Source organism: Squalius cephalus (assembly GCF_949319135.1).
Source record: "Squalius cephalus genome assembly, chromosome: 24".
In the NCBI taxonomy this organism is placed as follows: domain Eukaryota; kingdom Metazoa; phylum Chordata; class Actinopteri; order Cypriniformes; family Leuciscidae; genus Squalius; species Squalius cephalus.
Genome location: NC_137145.1, coordinates 25,945,231 through 25,972,928, shown reverse-complemented (window position 1 = coordinate 25,972,928; position 27,698 = coordinate 25,945,231). Strand labels below are relative to the sequence as shown.

Sequence of the window (27,698 nt, the reverse complement as noted above, 5' to 3'; positions counted from 1 at the left end):
CTTCAACTTAAATTGCATTAAAATTACTTAAAAAATTTGTTAACCTAACCCTAACCCTAACCTTAAAAAAAGCTTAAAATTGCTCAAATTCTGATGAGTTAAATCAATGTAAAAACAAATGTTGTACAAAAACCTTAATTTTCTTAAATAGTAAACTTTCTAAATAAAACAAATAATCTAAAACTAACTAATTAAATCAAGAGCATAAAACAAGCATCTTAAAAGAACCAATGTCTAATTGTAGACGTATATAAAAAGTGTAAATGAGCATTTAAAAAAAAAAAATCACCTACCAAAAAGGCAGAAAATATCATCCAAAATGAAACCATGCCGGCAGTATTTCTTGCTGATCTGTTGATTTAACTGGGAAACACACTAAGATGGACTCTACGTTGGCAACAGTCATGGCAACATGGGTCTCGCTCGCTCGCTCTCTCTCTTTATAAACAGGCAGCTCAACAAAAGGCTGAATGCTGGGGAGACATGAAAAGAAAGACTCTGTGCATGAGATTCTAGACGCATTCCGGCTCAGAATCATTTGCATCCGCTTATGGACATCACTCACAATGCAATGAATCGTGATCCTGCAAGTTAAGTCTATATAAAACAAATCTTTCCACAAATGTGCGATACAATCCAAACAGAAATCACACATATGTTCCACTATGCACACAGGGACACTGAAACACTACTTCACTGAGAAAACTGAGCAAAATGAGCACACGAGGAGGAAGGTTTCTTGTTAGTGCGCATTCAGGGCTTTTGGTCTGTCTTATGTGCTGTGGTCAGCATGGCACACTCCCAGCAAAACAAGCAACCTTAGAATCAAGGTGAAATGCTGTTTGCAACCTGTTTTACTTCAGAAATCTGATGTATAGCCAAGTAAAAGCATATTCTAAAAAAATGTAGGACGAAACTTGATTGGATCATGAAAAGTGGGCGTTACCTAAAAATGTGAATAATAAATGTATTCGCTCAATTGAGGCGGATACGTTATTCTGCCTCAAGCAACGATGGAAACACATTTACCGAATGAATCCCTCGATGCACAACAAAAAACTTGCAGGGCTTTGCCTCAACAGAGGATGTGATTGGATAACTGGATTAACCAGCGGACCAATCGCATCACAGCATCTCCAATGTTGGTTTGGACGTTCTGAAACACCTGAGTCAAAGTCTGTCATCAGAATGATTTGGTTTAATTCCCTCCCAGAAGCGTCTCACACGATTGCGTTCCCAAACACCAGCATCCGAACGCAAGAGAACGTGACAGCGGTTATTGTGTTTCGTCTGAGACGCAACTCATTTATGATGGAGTGAAAAAGAGCCACAGTTTCTTCCCCGATTGCAGAAACCTCCAATTTCCCAGGAAGTGATGATTTTGTTCTCTTGAACACATGCGATGGAAATGGTGCTTTATTCCCAAATGTTTTATGCAATAACTTTTCTGCATAAGTTAAATTCACAACTTTGATTTGAAACATAATGTTACACTGGGACTCAAATCGTGAAGTCCTAACAAACTGATTCACTAAAAAGAACGGACATCAAAGCATACAGCATTTGTTCTCATGATGCTTGTCATGTAACATTGACACTGAGAGCAGAAGGCTTAATTTTGATGCTAACTAATGGAGATTAGCCTGGTTTCCCACAGTGCACTGCACCTCTCCCCTCTTCCTCATCATACGGCACATGTCTGTCGCCATGGTTTTGATCTGAGCCCTGATAACAGCTGATAATGAGTTTCACTCTGATCTGGACGACAGATGTGAATGAAAGCTTCCCGATGAGGGACACTGTGAATGTCCACCACGATTTCAATCGGAGGTTCTTTCCCTCATTCAGAGTCTGTTAGCACAGGTGTATTCATGTCAACACATGCAATCCACAATCTGGTGTGACACTCGCTCTTTTCCAGAAACTAGTGAGCTGTCATGCTGTCGATGGATTACATCAAGAGCTGCTGTCTAATTCTACGTTCCAAACTTGTAAATAACCACTGGAAGTTGGATATCTTCAACTTTCAACTGCTGTAATTATATATCAGTTAGAACATGGGATAAGCCAGCAAATAAGTGACTGATTTGTATCCATGAAATATTGACTTTATGGAACCATCAGCAAATAATCCTAAACGAATGAGACCATTACCTGTAGTGCTACTGAAATCCCTGTGAGACGACCTTAGACATGACCTGGTCAAAACAGTCGCACATATAGATTAATCCCATTTGCGTGATCGTCACTCTTGCCTATTGACTCCTGAGCGCAACTCCTAGCCGTGACCCGGCTTTCATCGGCATCAGCGGCCAATGACAGCATTGCAAACTCGATTAGCGTTTGTCTGTCAGTCTGTCCGCAGGGCTGCCTTCAGCAACACCCTGTAGATGCATACACTGCAAAGCTGTGTGGAAATAAATAGTGCCACTGGTTCTTGTGAGAGCGTAACATGCGACAGACAGATAATCACCACATCCCACAATCCTATTTCCAGCTCCTGATTACCCTGCTTTATTTAGACGGTGTGAATAAGCCCTGGGCCTTCATTGCCTCCACTGCCAATCCATTCTCTGACTCTCTCCATTTCGAATCGATATTCAACATGGTCAGACACTGTAGATAGTTTGGCTTTTTACTTATTAATGTTTTATTTTGTGTGTCATAAAACGGCTATGTATCTCAGGAGGAATAATGAGATATTGACCCAAAATTAAAAGTTGAGCTAACATGACCTGAGCTAACATGAACTAACAATGAACAGTTGTACTTTAACTAACATCAACTAATGGGGCCTTATTGTAAAGTGTCACCAAATTTTCTAGCAGCTCTTTTCCATAGAACTAATCTAAAGTCTTTTAAAATGTGTCTATGTTTTTGCGCTATTTATTCCCACTTTTCTCGAGCCTCAAAAGACAGAATTTGAATTATTATTCACTGAAAATCTTCCCCTGCTGTAGCTCTCATATACAATATGGCGCTAGAAGGACATTTGCTCATGAGACACATGACAACCAATAAAGTTGGATGTCACTGACGTTAAACTTGACATATTGTGATCAGTGAGTAAAATAAAAATAGCTATTTGATTTGGGAGCTGCAGTTGAGTGCAATACTTGAGTGAGTGAATAACTTTTATTTCAGTGTATTCATCATAGGACTTATAAAACCCCCTTATGAAAACCCTAGTTATAAAAGAAAGTGTATTTTAGTAACCGGTGGTTGGAATATGGTGCATAGATTGCATTGACTACTTTGTATGAGACTTTATATCGCTTGGTATACTAGCTAACTAGCTGGCTAGTTGGGAGGGGAAGTTTCAGCACAAAAAGTGAAGTCAAAAGCTATTTACAGGCACTCTGCATCACCGTTTGGTTCTACTTTAAGCTCTCCGACCACACCTACAACAATCCAGTATTTAGTTTCTCATCTTCATGGAATTTCGTCACATGGTAGAATTTGATAGACAATGCTAAATTCCTCAATAATCGATAACAATTCCACGGATAAATCAACAGGGCTACAGGGAATGTTCCGGGAGCAAAACTGGTTAACCTCGTGAATTCTTGGTTTTGTGTTTCCAGTGTGGGTGGATTTATCTATATGTACAATACTTGTGTGGATAGTTTCATCATGTCCCTTTTACATATCACACAAACGTTATTGGGTTTACCATCTTTGACAGGTGTTAGAAGAATGAATGTAACTTTACACAGGCAAGGTTAACAATCAAGTCTCATGTTAGCACACATAATGTTGTTATACAGTGTGGACTTCCATTACAAAGTTCAAAGACTTCCACTGTAAGGGTATTACTGTAAAGTTTCTTTTTAAACTAAATGACATTGTGTCACAAATGCCATTGACAGAGTTTAACTTGTATTGAACATTCCCTCACAGATTCAGTCCCATGAGGCATGGCTAGAAAGATCAATGATTTTCCACCATTTCTGTCGGCTAAATTTAACAAATGATGACAAAGGCCTTTAGTATTGTTGATTATTTTGTATGTGTCCTTGTGTGTATTCTCACTTCTCAGCAGAATAAAGTCTTCTTGATATTTCTTTCTAAAATGCACAAAAAATATGGGTAGCACCATACACTAGGCATTTTTGCTATCTAACAAATGATTTTAAACAATAAAAACATGTTAAAGGAGACATATCATGCTTTTAAATCGTTCCTTTTTACATATAAATCATACATTTGTAGTCTATATAAAGTGGAACTGCAATGCTTGGGTCTGAATTCCTCATTATTATAGCTCCACAGGCCCCTTTTTTACCCCTTTTCTGATGTGCGTCTGAGAGCAACTCGTTTTGGTGCGGTCTCTTTAAATACAGTTGAGACACTTCATACCCCGCCCCGTCTCCAGTTTGCAGAGGTGACACTCGGTTCAACTCCACCCCGTTCGGCCATTTTTGTAGTTTGATAGCAGAGATACGATTATCTAGCCGCACAGAAACTTTTTATTCACACGTTATTAACAAAATGTCAACAACGGAAGACTTGTCCAGCCAGCCTTACATGTTCGAGCCAGAGTCGGAGCCGGAGCGAGATGAAAATGAAGACGACGAACCTGCAGAACAACGTCTTCATATGGATGTATCGCAATGGTGTGTTACTGTATTTACACATGAAACTTTGGTCTTCCGACCTTTTACCACCGTGTCGATTTATTTTGATTAATATGTGCGAGGGAGAGAGAGCAAGACAGCGTCTAGCTTGGAGACGGTGTCTTGCTTACATTTTTGCCTGGCTCCGAAGAGAGAGAGAGAGAGTGCGTGCGCGCGACCGGGTCTCTCTCTCTCTGCTCGTTCTTTCAGTTAAACATGCGCCCTGTCACAAGCGCACCAGTTCATCTACATTAGACGGTGTAATGAAGCTTTTAGCATCTTTTAGCTTGGACTACAAAATTGCAGCGAGAAATAAAAATGGCGGATTGCTCGAAGTGTTGGGCTGGAAGTCAATGTCCTTATTTGGCAGTTCCGCTGCAAATACTGTGACGAGATAGTTCACAAAACATCATAGATAATAAAAAAATCGGAACAGGTTGAAAAATAAGGCCAAAACAGAATATAAAGATATCAATGAAGCACCTGAAGAGAATAATTTCAACTTTTCTGTACTTCTAAACACTCCAAATATACAACAAAATGCATTTAAGGGCTAAAAAAGTGGATTTAGCATGATATGTCCCCTTTAAAGTACCCCTATTATGCTGTTTAAAGGTTCCTGAAACCCATTGTTGTGATTGGTCTACTCTGCTCTGATTGGTCAGATGACTCAGTCTGTTGTGATTGGTCTACTCTGCTCTGATTGGTCAGATGACCCAGTCTGTTGTGATTGGTCTACTCTGCTCTGATTGGTCAGATGGTCCGGTCTGTTGTGATTGGTCTACTCTGCTCTGATTGGTCAGATGGCCCAGTCTGTTGTGATTGGTCTGCTCTGCTCTGATTGGTCAGATGATCCGGTCTGTTGTGATTGGTCTACTCTGCTCTGATTGGTCAGATGGTCCGGTCTGTTGTGATTGGTCTACTCTGCTCTGATTGGTCAGATGGCCCAGTCTGTTGTGATTGGTCTGCTCTGCTCTGATTGGTCAGATGATCCGGTCTGTTGTGATTGGTCTACTCTGCTCTGATTGGTCAGATGACCCAGTCTGTTGTAATTGGTCTACTCTGCTCTGATTGGTCAGATTATCCGGTCTGTTGTGATTGGTCTACGCTGCTCTGATTGGTCAGATGATCCAGTCTGTTGTGATTGGTCTACTCTGCTCTGATTGGTCAGATGGCCCAGTCTGTTGTGATTGGTCTACTCTGCTCTGATTGGTCAGATGGCCCAGTCTGTTGTGATTGGTCTACCATTTACAGCGCGTGTCGGAAACCAAATGCCCATTATCATATCTGAATTTTAGTAAGACTGGTCAGGAAGACTTTCCAGTAAGACTGGTATTCCTGACGATTCGTTTCAGGCAGTTCAGAATCACTCTTTCATTTAGAAGACAATAACTTTATTTGTCATACACTATGATCTTTGAAACTTTGCAGACCTTTTACATGCAGAAACAGCTATATTACACACTACATGAAAGATAATATCCGAAAAAACATAACAGTGGCACTTTAAAATAGAATTATCCTGGAATGATTGAATGATGGGCTGAAAGTGTGCTATGATTAGAAGACAAGTGGAATTTACTTTGTTTGGGGAAACAATCGCAGAGATAAAGATTAGAATTCTTATCACTGAGAGAGTGTTTACTCTGAAAATAAGAGGGTGGATGCTTTCCTAGGACAGATATTGTGTTGTTGCTTAACTGCAAAAGACAATGAGCAACAAGAAGACAAGAAATATTAGTATTGTGCAACCTTTTTTCCTGGAAATTGAGTCGCAGGTGAGAGGAAAATAAAGCAGCAAATACAGCTGATGGTCAGCTGGCACCTCTAGGGCTCTGGGTAAAAGCTACATAAACAATGTAATTCAGTTCCATAGACTTCAGTGGACAACAGGACAACAAAGTGGAATATACCCCATGGGTTCAACTGTCCTGGTTTCTAACCACAGCGTAAATGATACCCCTCGGCTCGCATCTATCCGACAATGCTTCCATTACACAGCAGGGAAATCGCCAAGCCGCTAACATGCTTTCTACAGTGCTTCCCATTAAGATATAATGTCAGAACACAACACCACTTCACCTGTTGATGATTATGTGCAGATAGCTGAATTCTTGTTTCATTTACAAGCAACAGGATATGGATGGATAATTTATAGCAAATACAGTTGTGAATGGTAGTTAATGTAAGTGTAATCTAAGGCCAAAACCATGAGGGAGATGATGCAGTGTCTCGGGAATTAAATAGTTCTCTTTTTGAAAACTTAGTCTAGGACAGGTGTATGATAGATACTCTTTATATGTTCACAAACGCAATATGATTTCCTGGAATCACAGTTTGAAGAGATCCAAGGATAGATACTGTAACTGGTGCTAACAGAATTTCACAATTTCAAAGAACTAGTTTTTCATGGAATCTTTGCTCGTTTTCCTGGATGCAATTCACGCCACCCACAACTTTCATATTTTCATAAATGTTTAGATGGAATTTCACAAGCATTGGGTCAGTGTCCAGTGATGGCTTTCCTTTTAACATTTGGATCCACATTTCAGGATATGGTTTTTCAGAGGTCATATTTGTCTAACTTCATTTAGAAGAAGAGGTTAAGGGAGTGTAAGGGAGCGTTCTTTCCTATATTCTCATTCAGTAATTAGCAAGTTAGTTGACCTGTTGTAAGTGTTGAAACTAAAGGCCACTTTCAATCAATACGATTCTGGATTGAGAGGAAAATAGCTGTCATGAAGTGACAGTAGTTGTTTGGTAGAGAGAATATACTCTTCTCATTCATCCCCAGTTTCAGCGGTTTGTAATGTTAGTTACGTGGCAGAATCGTTCATAATTCTGTATAATGAAAATTACACACAAAAATGGTAAGACGGTATAACTATATTATTACATAGTTACTACACAATTTCCAGAAGTTAAGGTGCAGCATCTTGATTTCATGAGGAAACGTATTTTGCAACATTGTAATTTTGTACAATGTGATTAATAGAAAAGCTCATGATTTGTAATTCAAAAAGTAAGCATAAAGTGCCAGCTGTAACCCTTAGTGGGTTATGCGCACGCCATACAAAAACGAATGAATTTGTCACCAGTTTGCCAAAACATAAAACAGTTATGAATTTGTCATGAGACTGTTGGATGTGCATTTTTAGAGGAAGAATTAAGTGCTAATAAATTTTGTGCCATCAAATCTTAGAGATATGTTGTGTGTGTTATGCTGTTTGTTGTTTCCCTGGTGTTTCTGGTTCTGGATGTGAGCTTTGGATGATTGAACTGCTTCTACATTTGGATTCTTGCCTGCACTCTTAACTTTTGTTCTCTAAATAAATCTGCATCTTAAATATCTGTCAGCATTGTTACAAATAGTATGTTCTTGATTACATTTGGACTCAAGGCTTTAAATGTTTCTACTAAACGTGTGCCTACAGATCAACCATAGTCTACAGTTTACAAACCACCCAAAGCAAATTGCATGCAGAAATGCCATGGATTTGGTGGATGGACTTCTGCAATTATGATTATGAAGTCTGCTATTTTAATCTGTGTATTCTGCACAGCCTGTTGTAGATGGACCAGCTGCATCATTATCTGAATACCATATGTATTACTAAGTTCTTGGCTAGGAAAAGCTGAGTTTTTAGCTGAGTGAGTTTCATATGATTTAACTCTCTGATTAACTACCATAGTATGCATAGCTGGAGAAACTCACCATCGAGTCACAACTGTTTCCCAAAACTACTGTAACATGGTCACGCCTTTGTCGTTTGAACCACATTGGTCCAACATTATAGGACTGTCATTAATGGCTTCACGTGCATGTAGTTGAGTAATAACTATTAAAGATCTCCGAGATGCTGCTGTAGTGAACATGGCACCTAATGAATACTTCACTGTTTTTGGTTCATGTCATTTCGCTCTATGTGATGTTTGGGTTACACTTTGTTTCGATGGTCCCCTTTAGACATTCCGTTGACTATAATTAACGTTGCTCCTATAGTCAGCTCTCATTAGAGTATTAGTTACAATAAATAGATAAAAATGTATATAGAATGAAAGATTAAGAACATACTGAATGTTAGCTTGCTTATTGTGTCCAAAAACATGATCAATTTAAATCCACATGCCATGTAACTCTTTCCCCGCCATTGACGGAATTTTACAGTTTTCTTAGTTTTCACTGTTATACGGTAGGTGGCGCTATAACACATCTTCTGCTAGAAGGATGAATCTCCTGATCAAAACACAGGCTAAGAAGAAGCAGAAACAAGCGATATCATATGTAAGCAGATGCACATCAATATTAAACAGCATCAAAACTGCCTAATGTTACTGAATGAAATGTCGACCCAGGACGAGCTATAGGACTGTGACGTTTTGGAGGTGTTGATGGACTCGATCTACTCCATCTGTGTTTTCATCATCGTTCTGAATCTGATCTGAATGTAGTCTTTGACAAATCACGATTCTCTCAGCTTTTTGCTCAAAATGTTGCTTTTTTTCATTTAAACTTACCCACATTAAAGTGTTGATCAAAAAGGAATGCATTAAAGGGGGGGGGGGGGGGGGTGAAACACTCAGTTTCAGTCAATCTCATATTCATCTTGAGTACCTATAGAGTAGTATTGCATCAATCATATCTCCAAAAAGTCTTTAGTTTTATTTATAAAAGAAAGATAGACTGTACCGAGTCTTTCCGGAAAAAAACGAGCGGCTGGAGGCGTGCCGTGTGGGCGGAGCTAAAGAATCAGGAGCATACATACAGAACGCGTTTTTGCTTAGAAAAACGTGAGATGGGCAGTGAAATGGGGGAAAAACACAAGGTCTCGAGAGTTTTTTAAAAGTAGAAATGATTTTAACTTGAGCGCAGTGTTTTTAGAACACCATGTCATGCGCGAGTTTTACAACATTTGTGTGTGTTTACTCGTGGTTTATAAGGACATGAATTGGTTTATGGATTATTGTATGTGACTTAGCAGTAGCAAGCGGAACAGTTTTGCACATCAGACTAGTATTTTCATTGAAAAACAATGGAATAGTAGCGCATTTCAATGAAGAAGCGCATTTTGTGCTAGGTTTATTATGAAATAATTCATTTATTTCAGCATATTTTCACACTCTTTGTGTATTGTTGTTTGGAGTGGTTTTACAATAAACAAACAGACACCTACAGTGGCCAGCTAAACAAATGTATTTAAACACACCATACATCGCATGCTCCATAGATACATTAACTATACGTGATCATGTTGTTTACTTGTTGTGCTTACGCGCCGATAGCTAACAACACACAGACATTTGAAGCAGTTTTACTCACCGCCTGCAGTTCCAACGCACGACCGTGAACCTTTATCGTTGGGACTGCTCCATCCTTAAACATTAGACGATCTGCAAATCCGGCAAATAACTTACTTCCCTAAAGCCGAGCACAGCGCTTTGATGGGCATACTGCTTTCGCTCTCTGGCTCTGGTCTACGGGTGCGCCCGCGCCCTTCCGGGAGAAGTGCCCTTAGGACCCGTATAAGGAAATTCCGCCCCATCTGACGTCACACACGCCCATACTCGAAAAAAACTTTTGAAACTTGTGACAAACCGGAAGGAGTATTTTTGGCACAGAAATACTCCATCAAACGTACAACTTAATTTTTGAAACTTTGTCCATGTTTAGCATGGGAATCCATCTCTTTAATAGTGTAAAAAACTCGAAATAGCATTTCACCCCCCCTTTAAGCTAAAAAAAACAACAACTGTTTTTTTGTTTGAAAGTCTGTTCTTTCTTTTGACATATTGCATGTTCAGATATTCACAAAACAAAATATTCTGGGGGCCATGAAACTTTTGTGAAAATGATTAAAAATAAGGGCGGGGAAAGAGTTAACAAGAAACTATGTTTCTAAGCACAGCTGGAGAGCTGGAGCTCACACCATGTAAGTTTGTGATGCTGTTTGCGAATGTTCCTTGGAACTATGCTTTCGGGAAACGCTAAATCATCGTTGATCTTTCTATCAGTTTCTTCACACAGTGAGTCTGAATCACATCTGTGCTAGACTGTGGTGCACTGTAAGCGTCGCTCATGGATCACAGTGTCTCAGGAATGCTGACCATATGAGAATTTGCATACAACCTGCTTCTCCTTTACATTCCATGTACAAACTGAGCAGATTAATATGTTATATTAAAATCCAGCTATTTAGAGTCCCTTCCAGAAAACAAACAAACAAACAAACAAACAAAAAAAACTATTACTGATTAGATAACAGACATGCCTTTCTGAGAATCCTTCAAATGACATCTCAGTGCCACTATAATCAATAAACTCCCATCAGAGTGCATTCGCATCTCAAACGCATGCGTCCATCAGACAGTGTAATGCTAACTGAACTGCTAAAGTAAACAGCCAATATGAATTAGGCCAGTTGCTATAGAATTACAGCATGCATCATAGTTCACATGCAGGCACAAATCTGTGTTCTTTGAACAGATGTGCATGATTAATTATCCAGCGAATAATATGCAAATGTGTCTGTTTCACATGCACTTTATTCGCACAAGACACAGTGACCGATATTCACCTCTATAACAGGTGCAATCTTGCGTGCAATAAAAAAAGAGGTCACCTGGACTGGGACAAGGGATATCAGGACCACTGCAGCTGCCTCTTTCAGATTTTGATTTAAGCTACACTCTTATTAATATTTATAGACAAAAGACACATACAGTACATGAACAACCAGGTCTGTAACGTGTAGCAATTGATGCCAGGTCTCTTGCCAGTATCATATGTTGTTAATGACATGTTTGTAATGATATAGAAAGCAAGGTTACCTCTCACCAGTGGACAGCATGAAGTGCGTATCAGTTCCTCAGCTGTAGGTTGTAAGATGAAACCGTCACTGTGCGAATATTGTGATACGGAGGAGTCAGTGCGTCAGTGCATCACCTCTCTCAGATGCACGCGCTGCTGCAGCAACTTTGACATTGAGCGTTTGCTGCTTTAACGCACTCGTGTGGAGCGTTATGACATCTCTCTCTCTCTCTCTCTCTCTCTCTCTCTCTCTCTCTCTCTCTCTCTCTCGCGCGCGCACACACACACACACACACACTCTCGCGCGCTAGTCTCTCTCCCTCTCTCTCGCGCGCTGAGCACGCGCCCGCTGAATAATGAATGATTAAAGCAGCACTGGAGCCGCGTGGACGTTTCTCTCTCGTTCCAGTGCAATCAGGAACTGATCACAATGAGTCGAGCGCTTTGCTCGGGTTACAGCTCTCCTATTCAGTCTGGCCCTCATCCTGCCTTTGTTTCCACTCCAGCAAACAAAAAACGCAGGGGGTCAACAGTGAAATATTGAAAGCCGAGGGCATTTTTTTTTGTGTGAGTGGACATTCTCTAGAACAATTAAGTTGCGCAACTATGTCCCGCTGCGGACTCGTTAGAGGAAAAGTTACAAGCCTTCAAAGAATCTGAAGAATGTCTTCATCACGCATGTCTGGTGTAATCAGAACATTCCTCCTCAGCGATTTATCACAGACGTGTGGTTTGAAATGACTTTAATTAATGCGCGGTATTTGCAAATGACGAGAGGGTGAATCTCAAAAATAATAAGAAATAAAGTTAAATAAATAATATTAATGAATGCATTACAGGAGTGAGAAAAATATGAACTAGGCATGTTTTCGTGAGATCCAGCCATGATGCATGACAAAAAAATACAGTATAACTTCAAATACAAACGATCATGCATTCATACTTGAACTATTATATGTAATTTTATATATTTAATATATGTAAATATAGGGAAGTGCACTAATTTCCTGTAGAGGCGCACAATGCTGCTATTCCAGGAGGAAACAGATTGTCCAGTTTACCAGTATACCCAGTATACCCAGCGTCAGGAATACTGTCCAGATGCAAACAAACCCATTCGCATCCTAGGTTTAATGCATGTGAAAGATGCATCAAAATGACATCCTGAATGTGGCCCTGTGAATGTGATCAGACTCACCAGAATGTCTGAAGATCTTGCAGTGGCTCCAGGATACAGTCCATTCTCTGCCGTCAGCAACACTGATCGCGCCTTTTCACCGCCTGCAACAAAACATCACACAATCACTCATTTATGAAGCGCATTATCATAACTCAGAACAACCATCCATCCATCTTTCTCCTATGCAGGTTTTAGCGGAGATTCCGGATTTAAACAACTTAATCCATTTACAGTAGGCTACTCCAACTGGAGTCATGCCGAGATATAAAACAAGTTATTGAGTTATAACTAACTTTTTTGAGTTATTATCAGTGTTGGGGAAAGTTACTTTTAAAAGTAATGCTTGACAATATTCCGTTACTCTCTAAAAAAGTAACTGGTTACTTTTGTAACACTTTATTTTATATCGTTTCATTGTTACAAATGTTACATACTATAATAATAACTATATATTATGCATAATTACATGCAAACTAACCCTAAACCAAACCAAACCCTAATCCTAACCCTAGTATGATGAATTAAGTAAGTTAATTAATATTACCCAGTACTTACATGTATAATTACAGTGTAACAAAGACACCTTAACATAAAAGGTAACCGTTACTTTTTATGGAAAGTAATGTCATATTACTTTTGCATTACTTTTTCTTACCTGGGCTGGGCTTGCTTGCTTGTTTTATAATAATAATAAAAAAATAAAAAAAAGTTATATTTTTGGCAAATGTATTGAATATGAATGAGCCTCGGGCTGAAAGAAGTGCAGATTTACACTAGTACAGTAGATCACACCGGTACAGTAGTCATTCTGTGTTGCAGAAGAGTAGGATGCAGGAGAATAAAGTTCAGCACTGTCCAGCAATAAAACAAATAAATGAAACACAAATGTGATGTTTATCTACAGTCATTTTGTGTATTCGTAAGGTTGAATTGGATCATTTAAGGTCAGCAGCAAAAATATTGGTTAATAAAGTGAGATCAAATGTATAAAGTATATTTTATACTTGCATAAAGTATAGAGTTATTTGCGTTTCCCCCAACACTGATTATTTGTGTGCAATAGAAGTAAATTGATGCTATTGTAACACTTCATTTTAATGTCCGTTACCCATATTACATGTAATTACTATAGTGATAACATAAAATTATGCATAATTAGTCAAGTCAAGTCAAGTTTATTTATATAGCGCTTTTCACAATACAGATTGTATCAAAGCAGCTTCACAGTATTAAATTAAAATAATACATCAATGTTTGTTTCTAGTGGAAAACGTCCACGTTTGGTAATGCTGATCAATAGTATTGTTGATTGATTAATTAAATATCCCCAACTGAGCAAGCCAAAGGCAACAGTGGCAAGGAACCGAAAAACTCCATCAGGTGACCTAATGGAGAAAAAAAACCTTGGGAGAACCCAGGCTCAGTCGGGGGCCAGTTCTCCTCTGGCGTTTATGAACTAGAGACCGGATTTAACTGTAAGATTAAAAGTATTATATGAATGCCTGGCTGAAGAGATGCGTCTTTAATCTAGTTTTAAACTGGGAGAGCGAGTCTGAGCAACAGACAGTATCAGGAAGACTATTCCAGAGTTTTGGAGCTAAATGTGAAAATGCTCTCCCTCCTTTGGTTGATCTGGATATCCTAGGTATGACCAAAAGCCTCGAATTTAGTGATCTTAAAGAGCGCGATGGATTATAGGGCGATAGAAGATCGGTTAAATAGACTGGAGCTAAGCCGTTTAGGGCTTTATAAGTCAGTAGCAATACCTTGTAATTAATACGGGACTTTATAGGTAACCAATGTAGTGATGATAAAATCGGTGTTATATGATCATATTTTCTTGATCTAGTAAGAACTCTAGCGGCGGCATTTTGGACTAACTGTAGCTTGTTTATTGTCATTTTGGACTAACTGTAGCTTGTTTATTAATAATTACATGCAACTAACCCTAAACCAAACTCTAACACTAATTATATGGTAAGTACATGTTGTTAATTAATATTACTCAGTACTCATTTGCATAATTACACTGTAACAACAGCACTAAGTGTAACCGAAGTATTTAGAGAGGAGGATGTAAGGTCACAGCACATGTGTTTATTATAGCAGCCCACACACAGGCTTAGGGTCAAAGGTCAAGATAATGTGGCGGGTTTGAAATGCTAAATATGCTGTGTGTAACACGCACGCACGCACGCACCAATCCCATAAGACTTTGATTCTTCAAAACCAAACCCAAATTAAGATATTACGGTCCAAAAGGGTCTTGGAGGTGTTGAATCCATAGGATATGATTGCTTTATACGATGAAGAGATTTAATTCAGGCTTTTATCTAGATGAACGGAAGACTTATGGGTTTGGAATGACGTGAGGTTGAGTAAATGATGACTGAATTAACTAACCCTTTAATTCTACATGAGCATGCTGTTCAAACACACTCTCTATAATGGAGGAGCTTTGATAAGTTAGATAGATTTAATCGGCATCTTCTCGTTCTAGTATATTCTCTCAAAGCCTGTTTGTAATCAAGTCAGAGAGTTTAGTTCAGACATAACTGATAATAAATACTAATTATTATTATTTTTAGTACTGGCCATGATGACGATATTTACCCCAATATTCTGTTTTCCACTCTCGTATCTTTAACTGGTCATGAGTGCCTGTTTGTCTTGAGCAGTGAAGCTGTTTTAGAAAAGTCCTCCAGGTCCTGCAACTCTTCCACTCATGTTTCCGCTCCACACATGCGATTATTTCTTACAGTTCTTGATATCAAGATCCAGCTTCGCCACTCAGGACGGCGGAGGGACTCTTGATTATGTTTAAAAATGCTTAACATAATACAGATTTCGCAAGGGGTGTGTGAACTGAACTGCATTTTCATATTTTATACACTTGTCAGAAAAAATAAAATTGTCAGTGGCCTTAAAAGGACAACTTTGTGTCTTATTTACCGCTATAAGGTGCATTTTAGTACCTTAAAGTAGTAATATGTACCCTTAATGTATACTACCATTAAGTCTTTTGGGTAAATAAGCTACATCTGTCCCAGTGACAAGCAGTTGTACCCCTAAATGTATCATTTTTGAGATAACTTTATTGCTCTGTCCATAAGTGTTTCAACTACTGCAAGTCCTTTTTTGAAAAAAGAAAGAAAGAAGAAGAATCCTGTAAATAAGCCATTTGTCACTGGACTGGTTTATGTAAATGAGGAAGGATTGCAGCTGTGCTGTTGTTATTCTTGGAAGGCTCTCTGACTAATGACATTATATTGAACGTCTTTAATGATGCTCTCAAATTGTAATTACAACAAGTTGTGACTCAAGTGATTTTGAATAAAAAGGGATGTGGATGTGTTAGGCGATTTGATATTTTTATGCAATATGTATTAATATTTATCTGAGATTCACTACCTGACAAACACAGGAAGATTTGCACTAATGCAACATAATATAGAGAAAATCTGTAGTTTTTACACTGTATACAAAGTGGTAACCTGCAATCTAATGCATATTAAAAAAAATTGTTGGCATAAATTAATGTATGTTGATTCAGTGATATATACATATTTATTTATTTTTTACGTGAGTGAAGTGATTTTACCGGCAGTTTCCATGTGCACTTTTCTGATAAATGTGCTAATTGTAAAAGTATCTGGAGGGAAGGCAGCTGAAGACCTCTGCTCAACTGATGAATTTACTGAGTTATGAGTTAATGAGTTATCGGTGAGCACAAATAGTGGATCATCCCAAGGTTTGAACCTACAACCTTTCAGTTACCAGCCCAGATCTTACAACACCCATAGTATTCAATATGTTATAGCAAACATGAAGCGGAGGGTATTAATGCACATTAGTAAGTTTCATAAATTTTGTATATTCATTAAACAACTATAATATCTGCTAACACTTTATTTTGATGTTCCCCTTAGACATTCTACTGACTATAAGTAACATTGCAACTACAAGTCAACCCAATCCCTAACAGTCTACTAATACTCTAATGACTGAGTTGACATGTAGTTGCAAAGTTACTTATAGTCAGTAGAATGTCTAAAGTGGACCATCAGAATAAAGTGCAACCTAATGTCTTTGTGAATGCTGGTGTTTAGGGGTTATGAGGGAAGACTGTCAGAACTTTGTATGTTATGAAATACAGTTCTTCAAAGTATCAATCATCCGTTCAGGCAAACCATGTTGATCATCTCATATTTAGCCATTTGAAAGATTATTAGCACTGGCCAGTTATCCATGTTTTGTAGCAGTTGTGTCAGCTCCAAAATCTAGTTACAGACAGTTAATATTGTGTAAAATGCTTATTTCAGATTCAATTGAATTATATATTGACATTACATTGGCCAACCTGCTCTCTACAATGCAATATGCTAAGCGAATAATTGAAACTGAAGATGGAGAATCAGGCTGTAATGAAATGAAATGCTGATTATAAACACATAATATGTACATAGTTAAAGGCTTGAGTGTGTGTGATGCCCTTTGGTGCTTATTACAGCATTAAGTCATTAGATTAGCTAAATGAGAGTCAGTTTTCCACTAAAAACATCATTGAAACATGAAAGATTTACTGGTTAAGCAAGACTGTATCAGCTTATTTTTAGATTATATTATACTACCGTGCAAACGTTTTAAGTCAGTAATTTCTGTTGAAAAAAACTGTTTTCAACACTGATAATAATCATAAATGTTTCTTGATCATCAAATCATCAGAGTGATTTCTGAAGGATCATGTGACACTGAAGACTGGAGTAATGATGCTGAAACTTCAGCTTGCATCACATAAATAAATGACCTTTTAACATTCACATAAAAATAATTATATTTTAAAATAATATTTCACAATATTTCTGTTTTTACTGTATTTTTGATCAAATAAATGCAGCCTTGGTGAGCAGAAGAGACTTCTTTTAAAAATATTAAAACATCTTACCGACCCCCAACATTTTCAACAGTATCTAAATATACTATGTCCATAATATTGTAAATAGCTTTTTTAGCAGGTAAAATGATCTTGTAATAAGGATGTTTTTTACTGAAAAACAAACACAAATATACTTCATATTTACATATTTCAAATATGACACTCCTTCCAAGTCCAGGGTTTTCTAATCCTACTGATATGATGACTCTTACAAACCTGCAGTGAATTCACAACTCCTCAGCTTTAACTGTGAGCGAGGGAACAGATCTGGTGAGGGTTAAACTTGCTGTTCATGCAATCTGTGAAGCGGGACAGACACATCAGCATCTCATTCACATCTGGAGAGAGTAGCTCAAGACTGTAGTTAGTGCTGCCCAGAAACATGTGTGAGGAGGGAGGATGAGATTATGGATAGAGGGAAGTGCTAGTAATGTCCCGATGATGGGAAATTAGTTAGAGAAAGAACCATAGCACAGACACAGGAGGGTAGGCACATTGGAAAAAATGCTGTTTATTGGACTAAGTATACCATACAAAGGAAAAAATAAATAAATTAAAGCCAATGTTACAGCATCGGTGCTGGCAGTCCGTACTGGAGAGAGTGTGAGAGAGAGAGAGAGAGAGAGGAAAAGGATGATATGATACAGAAAGAGAATGTTATAATCATTAAAAAAGATAAGCAAAGTGGAACAATTAAAAATTACACTTCAAGATTACAAAAATACAGCAGAATCTCAATTAAGAAGCACAGCAGTAATTTAATGGCAGATCGGAGTCCAAAACTGAATTGACTGTTCGGCAGTTTGAGGCTGAAAGATCCTGATAGACAACATGGACACTAGCCTTATTCTGGGATCATAAATGTTTTAAGCAGCTTGTTCGTAACTACATTGTGTAAACAGACTCAAATGTGAAATGCTCAGCCAGTCTTAAAGACCCCATGAATTAAAAAAAAGTCCAAGTTAGTTCGCTTCGAGACCATCTGTGTGTGCTCATAAAGTTTGAAAACATTAACATTTAACAGATACATGCATTTAAAATGTGCTGAACAAGAATATTGATGACTTGTCTTGTTCACAGGGGCCTGGACAACAATAAAATAAAGTCCAATGTTAAATAGTATGTGTTTAATATACTTGGAGAGAGCTAAATGCTACCATTCACCTTGGTTGACGCATGTTCGGAAGTACAGTGTGCAACCCGGGAAGTCAGTTTCGTACATGTTTTTTTTTTTTTTTGCCAATCACATCTGCTATACATTTTCAATAACTAATTACTCTACAGCTGCAGGAAAATTCAACACACTCTTATGGCAGGTCAGAAATATTTTGGTGCTGAATAGCAAATCTGTTTACGCCTCACTGACGGTTCGTTTAAGCTGAATGTTTATTCTAAAAAAATCATGTTTTCATCAGAATCAATTCATACAAAATCACCATGACATAACATTCAAGTATTCTCATGAGATCGGGTCGGAGGTGCAGTTTTAGCATTGACCAGCAGGGGATAATTGCCAAAACTATCCAGTCAGACCCTGAATCCTTGGTTTTGGTGGGCTGTGACTAGCTAGTTAGCTGTAATGTCAACTCATGAAAGCAATTTCATGGGGTCTTTAAGCCTAAAAAGGTGAACTGTGATGTTGTTTTGGCACTGATTACAGAATCATTTCAGCTACGGCCTTAATACACGGCACTTTAAACAAGTTATCAATAGCATGTCATTGTATAATGAATTTCATCGGCCATTATACATGAATCGATTCTGCATATTTAACTTATTTAGGCAATTATTAATCAATCTTGCTTCTGGGAAATCAATGAATCAAAGATCAACATCAGATCTTAAAGACAAAAAAGAAAAAAGAAAAAAGCCTAATTCAGCACTCAAAAACTAGTTTTTAAATGACATGTTCTGTACATGCATAATTATACCCACACTAATGTAGATTTATCTTCATTTTAGACTGGGTGAAACATATTTCAGGTACTGTGAGTTGTGCCTGGAAGACGGGCAAAAAGGGCAGCGTTTTATCTTGACCATATTTCATATATTTGTTCACTGTGAATATGAACAGTGACAGTAAGCTGGCTTTTCATTTCCCCATCTGAGTATCATTTGTACAAAAACATGATGTTTTATGGCACAAAAACAAGTTCTTCAGTAATGTGGCAAGACTTAGAAAAATGAATACAGAAAACAGCAAGGCAGCTGGTATTAGTGAAAGAAGAAGAATTTACTTAGAAATCAATAAAATATGTCCTTTATGACCATACTGAGAAGTCTTGGCATCTAAGTGTGAATATGCAAACAATGTGCATATATTAAATAAACTTTCAGGTTTCGATATAAATAAGTGTGGATTAAACACTCATTTTGAGTGGGATATATATGTACAATCTTTATCTACAGGCATATTAGATATATGCAGCCGTAATCTCTGTGATTTATGAATAATTATTCGAAACTATTCATGTACAATAGTTCAGACCATAGTAAAGTTTCTTATATATTTCTCTCACTGCTTAACCTGTCACTTTACATCAGAGAGAATGAATGCCTCGGTTGATGCATGCTTTGAATTTGAGTGTTGAAATTGAGAGCAAATGGACCTAAATACTGTATATTTAGCACCTTGTTTACTTCCATAGTGCATGTAATCGAGTGTCTGTCTGTGTCACGGCAGAGCTTTTATTCTCTGAGAGGTTTTATCAATGCACACACTGGCAGTGCTGAGCTTGATATTGTTCTGTCTGAACGCTGTTTGAACGATTCAGCTGATCTGACAGCAGTCGAATCTGAAACCTTTTTTATTGTAAGTCTGTTTAATATTCCTTTTTTGGAGCTGAAAACATAAAAAATCCCATCAAATACGAGGATACAGAGGCACAGAAAGGCAAACGTCTTTCAATGAGATCAGTTGAATGCGAGCATATGTACATTGTCTCTATTTGTTGGGAAAAATAAATCTGGATGTGTAAACAAAAATATCTTTGATAAATAATGCTTCTGGCAATTGTTAAGTAATTTGAAGGCTTTGTAAGGCTACTGGACAACATAATAATAGTCAAACATGCTTATTTATGGATCTACCTTTGTGTTTCCATAATGTGAATGATCAAATGGGATGGACATTTATGGACAATATTTTTGTAAAATCAATGCTACACCATTGTATGAAGTTCTATGAAATTATCCAACCTTATATATTGGACTTCTAGGTTGAAGTCTTCTACATTTACATACTATTTTTTTTTATATCTCAAACGATAATTACAATAAAGAATAATAAAACGTTTTTTTTTTTTTTTTTTTTAATGGGGCAAAAGCTTCACGTACACTCCTAAAAATTAAGGTTCCAAACAGGGTTTTTTCCCCCGATGTGATGCCATAGAATATTTTTTGTTTCCCCAAAGAACCTTTTAATTAACAGTAATTAAAAGAACCGTTTTTTTTTTTTCTAAGAGTGAAGAACATTAAAAAATCTAAAGAATCTTTTTCCACTATAAAGAATGTTTTGTGTAATAGAAAGATTCCATGGATGTTAAAGGTTCTTCATGGAAGCGTCAATGCCGATAAAGAACTTTATTTTTAAGAGTGTGTGATACGCTATCGGCCAATGCCTTGTCTTCAAAATGTTGTGCAACCTTACACCAAGAGAACCAGACGATCTGTGGAAAAGAAAGAGTGAGAAGCGTACTTCTCTCACGTCACAGAGGTGGAGGTGCTGTTAGTAACAGGGTGAGATTTGTTTTTTAAAGGAAGGCAGAGCCTTGGTGAATGTGCTCCAGGAAAAGAGAAGTTGCGGGAGAAAGGTCACATGACAGCACAGCACTGGCAGCGTTTTTTCTTTTCAGTACCTGTGGGTGGCAGTTCCTTGGTCGAGCTTTCGTCTTTGCCTTCTGAGGACAGTTCAGAGGTGTCGGACAGAGGCCGACCCGACACGAGGTCCGCGGCGTTGCCGTCGACGGTGGACATATCGGTGACGGTCTTCTCCCGAAGAGATTTCTCGTCGTCCTCGTCGATGAGGACGATCTCGGCCTTGATGGTGCCGTCGAAGCCGAGCAGCTTCTTGGATTCCTCCTCGTCCTCAATGCTGTGGTAGCCCATGAAGATCATGGTCACCGGTTTGTCGGCCGAGGCCTTTGGCGTCTCCATGACCTCTCCTTCGTAGCCTTTGCTAGGGGTTTGTTGTGTGTCTTGCTTGGCCTCTCTGGTGCTCAACTGTCCTCCCTTTGGCTGTGGCTCAGCCGGAGTGACAGGGACTCGGCCGGCGTCGTCTCGTTGTTGGGTTTGGCCGACTTGCTGCATCAGTTGGTCCACCTGTCCGGGACTCCAGGGGTGCGTGCCGTTCTCCAGTGTGGTAGATCCCCCAGAACGCACCTCATAGATCACCTTGCGGCCGTCGTCGTAGACTTTGACGCCCCTCTGGTGAGCGTCCCGTGGACTGACTGCTGAGGTCGAGAGGATCTTGGTGGCACCCGTTTTCCGGTCCTTTTCGACATTGATCTCCATGGCGTATAATGCTTGGGGAAGAGTGCAGATGGTTGTGGGTTAATGTCTACTCAGGGTGGTCTATCATGCATTACTGAAATGTGGCATGCTTATTATTAATGGGTTTTTCAGTGATGGTACTATGCCCATGCAATACTCGTACAGTCTTATAAATTGGCATTAAAAACAGAGGCAGAAAACAAATTCAACCTACCCTTTGCACTGTTATTACGCTGTTGCCAGTAACCGCTGTATGCTGACGTAAGCTTAGTCGATGACACAATCTTTGGAGTTATTGGTAACACTTTATTTTGATGGTCCCTTTTGAAAACTCTGTTGACTGTAAGTAACTTTGTCAACTAACTCTCATTAGAGTATTAGTAGAGTGTCTGCTTAATATCTGTTAACACTTTATTGTGACGCTCCTCAACAGACATTCTACTGACTATAAGTAACTTTGAAACTACCTGTACATGTCAACTTATTCTAACCCTAACCCTACCAGTCTACTAATACTCTACTAACACTATAAAGAGAGTTAGTAGACATGTAGGTGCAATGTTACTTATAGACAACAGAATGTGTTCCCCCCCTTAAAACCAGTGGTTCTAAACTGGAGGATTGCAACTAAAAATAAGCCGCAGGGAAAATGCTAAATGCAAATAATAAAATGCAACTAGCCATGTAATTGTGCATAGTTAGGGCAGCTAAAAAATATCCTTGCGAAAAAGAAGTGAGCATAACTGTACATTGCATGAACTGTGCATAACTGTACTGTAGTGCACTTGCAGTGTCCTTCAAATATATATTTTTAAAAACTTCACTTGCAGGTAATATACTTTTAACTAAATAAAAAAAAAACATTCATATATTTTAAATATACTAAATTGCAACTTCATCATTCATCAAATACATTTAAATACATACAAGTTTAATAGAAGTTACATTAAAGTATATTTTAGTTTTCCATAAATGTTTGTCAGTTCATTCTGCAGCAACTTTAATCATATTTCAAAGACAATAGAAGTAATTATGAAACTACTTATAACAATGCATTTTAGTCCTATAAGTGAGGCAAAAATAGCACACTAAAGTTCAGCTAATTGCATTTAATATAAATTTAAACTACAATACATTTTCATGCATTGCAATTAACATGCATTTAAATGTCCAATAACTTTTCCTGCATATTCATCTGCCGATTGGTTATACTGTATGGCGAGTACTAATTTGGTCCAGTGTTTGTTGGTAAATCACACTTCGGCTGTTGTTTATGCATTTACAAAAATGTACTTTTTCCTATTTAGCCGATGTCATGCTAATAACATTTGCATATTGATGGACCCATGCAGTTCAGTGAACTGAGTTCACAGCAATACTTATGGAGTTCTTCATCTTTTCTTTGACATTTTAAACGATGACTAATTGTGGTACTTTCACAACTTGGTGTCCAGTGTAAAGTCTACAACCATTTGAGAACCACTGATCTAAACCTTATATGTAAAGACATAAAGTACTTGAATGGATGAAGAAGTATACCTGAAGACTTTCAGCTGATTCCTTGATTTTATTCAAAGCTGTTCTGGAACAGATTTCCCCCCTGTACATTCATACCATTTCTCTGCAACTGATGGAGTGAGACATGAACTAGACATGCAATAAAGGGTAACGGCAATGGACTTTTCCACTCATCTCCATCACAGGCCTATTGTAAGCTGAGCTTCTCTGAACTGGTCATTAGCACATGCCCAACAAAAGCAGTTTAAGCCTTTGATATGTGTTTGAAACTGGTGACCGGTTACCCTACTGTACATAGATTATGGAATATGCCATCCTCGCATGGCGAGTAACTGCGCCATCTGTAATCTGCATTACCATACCCACTTTGGGCCTTGGCCCAAACCCGTGACCAAACCCAGCCCCTCCCACAAGCCCAACAAGCACCTACCAGATTTTCTTGGCGGTTGTTGATCCCCTGAAGCTGAGACGGGAGTTTGGGAGTTCAGTTCTGGGAGGTCCGGGATCTGGGAGCAGTTGTAATTCACCGCATCTGTCCGGTGGAGAGCAGAAGAGACACTAAAACTAGATTCCTGTGTTCAAAAGCCCACAGAGTTTGCTCCCTCCCCTTCCAATACCCCATACTAAACTGAGTGCCCCTCTCTCTCTCTCTATCACCCCTTTTTTTCCCGTAAAACAGCTCATTGCTTAGACAGCAAAAGCAGCGCAAGTGAATTACAGCAAAACAATGGTGGCTCTGGGATACAGGGATTCCCTGTGAATAGGTGGATCAAGGTAAACAAAGTGCAGAGTCATTGCCATATGTGTGGAGTTCAATAGTCCAGCTGAGGCAAGAGGGAAATGGTCCAATGTTGGAAACCTCTGTCCCACAAAAGGATGCAAGAGAAGAGCATGTTTTGAGTGTCTATCTACCATCGCACTGGTACCTTGGAAGTAACATCCATGACCGAGATGCCCATGAACTAGGCCTGAAATGTCTAGGTTGTATTGAGACTGATTTTGGCACTACAGGACAAAAAAACCCCACATCTAGAATACAGATGCAAATGACTTCCATACCTCCATCTTGATTCTGAAGACTCTGTAGAAAAAAAGAAGAAAAGATGATGGTTAACATACTTGTGCTTTGTTAAAGTTTTACCCAGTGTTTCTTAAATAGCTGCATTCCTCTAAATTACTGGATTACTGTTACATTATTTACTTGACTTTTAGAGACAAAGTGTGTAATTTCTGCACGACTATTGTGACCAAAGCATATGTTAACACTTTATTTTGATGGCCCACTTTAGACATTCTACTAACTATAAGTAAATCTGCAGCTACATGTCAACTAACTCTCATTAGAGTATTAGTAGAGTGTCTGCTTAATATCTGATAACACTTTATTTTGATGCTCCTCAACAGACATTATACTGACTATAAGTAACTTTGCAACTACATGTCAACTTCTTCTAGTAACCCTAAAACCTAACCATAACGTAACAGTCTACTGATACCCTTATGATTGATAGTTGACATATAGTTGCAAAGTTACTTATAGTCACTAAAATGGAAAAACTGGAAAACTGATGACTGTTTTAAACAGGTTTCCAGAATTATTCCTCATCTGCTATTAGAAGGGGTAATAAAAACAGATAGTCCAGATAGTCCTGCATGCCGTAATGTTAGATAACAAAATATCAATCTGTAGAAGTGGTTTGCATGAACAAATGAGAACTAATTTGGACTGAGCTATTTTTGTAATTACTGGATTCAAGGTGATTTTTAGTGGATGTATGAATATGTGTTCAAGTCATGTGATAACCTCAGGATTTCTGAGTTTCCGTGTCCGTGAGAAATCATTGTGGATATTAATAGAGCTGACGTATTTATTTATAGGCCAACCCCGAAGACTCTGGTTCACCCTGGTTCCCTCGACAGAAACCCAGTAGCATTTTCCATTGACTTTTGGATTATTGCAGAAAATAAGCTCTGTGACCGGCAACAGTTTATGATTCTTGCACAAGTTTGAATAGTTAGAAGAGAGCGTGCGTATAAACGCAATGAGGCTGTAAAAGCAGACAAGTAGATGAATTTTCCTGTTTGATACATTTAATGACCCCCAACAACCTCTGTAGTCCTATTGATCAGTAAATGCTTAAAAAAAATCACATGTTGGTACTACTGATAAATATTTTGTTATAGAATAAAACATGAAAACCAGAAATGCAAAAATGCTAGTTCATTTCCAGCTTTTAGGACTCGTTCCTGCAGAGTTCTATGGTTGCATGTCAGTAGCATGAACTAAATACCATAGTATTGTACATTTACAATAGAACATGTAATGATTTAGTTTCATAAATTGATTAAAAACATAAAAAAGCAAGAACACACTTGATGCATGTTCTTTGTTCGTTATTTTGTAGAAGTAGAGTTTAAAAATTATTGCTGTATTTTTGTAGTTAATTAAGAGAAGATTCATCAGCACTGTGATCTGAATCCAATCTGATGCTGTAATTATGACTCATAAATGTGAACTTTCCCTGAGGACTTGAACACACCATTAGTAACCCTCAAGTTCAAGAGTAACCACAGTTGTAGTCCATCAGTTTAAATTGGTATTTGTCCTGTCTTCTATTAAAATAAATGATACTTGTTTTGATATTTTGCAAGGTTATTCAGACATTTTATCCATGTCTGAGGTCAGTTTTCGAGGCCTCTCTCTCTGTGTTCGAGGATCACTTGCCTTCTGTAGATCTTCAATAGATCTCTCCGTTTCCCGCAGTCGCTCTCTGAGAACCTGCTCTTTAGCCGAGATCTGGGATTCTTCGTTCTCCAGAAGACAGATTTCTGATTCCAATCTACAAAAACACAAGAAACCATAACAGTCCTCTTCTTTTTGAATTCAATACATTAAATTACTGAAATTAATTATTCATAACATGCTATATAAATTCCTCAGAAAAGCAGAGACCATTTCCCAGACAGCAATATAGTGTCGGCCCAGATCCGGATCACATCTGGTACATGTGGACTCAATGCGTGCCGGATGTGGGCCGGATCTGGGCCAACACTATGTTGCTGTCTGGGTTCACATGGAGATCAAGTGCATCAGTAATGCCACTAAGAGGTTGCATTTTAACCTCTGAAGTACACTATCATTTAACAGTTTTAGGTTGGTAAGATTTTTTAAAGTCAGCAGTGAAATATTATTACAATTTAAAATAACCCCTAAATGGACATGGATGGAAAAAACTATGAGAAGGCAAGTTTTGCGGCAGATAAACTTTGCATTCGCTTGCAAAACGTTTGTGTTCTTTGCGAGGGAGTTTTTTTGAACCATGTTGTACGGAAAAAGGCGGTCTAGACATTCTACTAAAAGTAGTTTTGCACCCCATGAAAGAAACAAAATCAGTGCTCTTTATTTCTTGAAGTAAAATCAGAAACATAAAACCTGTTGACTGTATCAGCACTTTGAACTTTTTCAAAGCATGCACACGTGTTGCCCGCTGAATGAAATCATGCATTGGAATGCACAGATGTGTGCACACACTCTGGAAATGAATGAGACACATATCCCTTTAGTGTCAATTAAGCCACGCATATTCCACTTTTCCCAGCGGACTCCATTCTCACTCATTGTGAATGCTGGCAGCCAATGAGGAAGCCGCGCTGCCTCCGCCCAGGAGAATTTCCTGCTATTGTTTAGATCACTGAGGTTACTGGTCTGCAATAACAAAATAGAAGGAGCCTTCCCACGATTCCTGACAAAAATCACTTCTACATAAAGACATGTGCTATCTATGTGTACAAACATAATGGATGACCATGAATGCATCAACATGTGGCACTGTCTGAAATTTTCATTTGATTTGTACACAACACGTCAAGATCAAATCCAATTAAAGAAAGCCGTTTGGTTGTCTATAGTCTGAGGAAGTCGGAAAAGAGATGTTAGACGGCATGACCCTGCTCCCCCGGACCCTCAAACACCACAAAACAGCATCACAAGAGTAACCCATACAATTTGTGTGGTATATTATTATTATTATTTTTAATTTTATGAAAAAGAGCAGAAAGATAGAAAGAAGGAAGTGTGTAAAATATTAATATTTTATAAATGTATTTGTAATATATACACTCACCTAAAGGATTATTAGGAACACCTGT

General features: G+C 38.3%; 1 protein-coding gene across 5 annotated transcripts in view; it reads right to left on the bottom strand.

The window, feature by feature from the left end:
- palm2akap2 (PALM2 and AKAP2 fusion) overlaps window positions 1-27,698 on the bottom strand; it is a 117,861-nt gene that overhangs the window by 28,932 nt on the left and 61,231 nt on the right. For 2 of the 5 annotated variants that reach the window (XM_079862132.1, XM_079862133.1), the window contains exons 6-10: window positions 26,275-26,389; window positions 24,609-24,630; window positions 23,980-24,081; window positions 21,398-22,063; window positions 12,623-12,705 (exon numbers count right to left, since the gene is read on the bottom strand). In XM_079862132.1, coding sequence (XP_079718258.1) covers window positions 12,623-12,705; window positions 21,398-22,063; window positions 23,980-24,081; window positions 24,609-24,630; window positions 26,275-26,389 — 988 coding nt within the window. Of the gene's footprint in view, window positions 1-293; window positions 340-12,622; window positions 12,706-21,397; window positions 22,064-23,979; window positions 24,082-24,608; window positions 24,631-26,274; window positions 26,390-27,698 lie in introns of those variants that run through there. The other 3 variants (XM_079862134.1, XM_079862135.1, XM_079862136.1) reach the window with 2 other exon arrangements.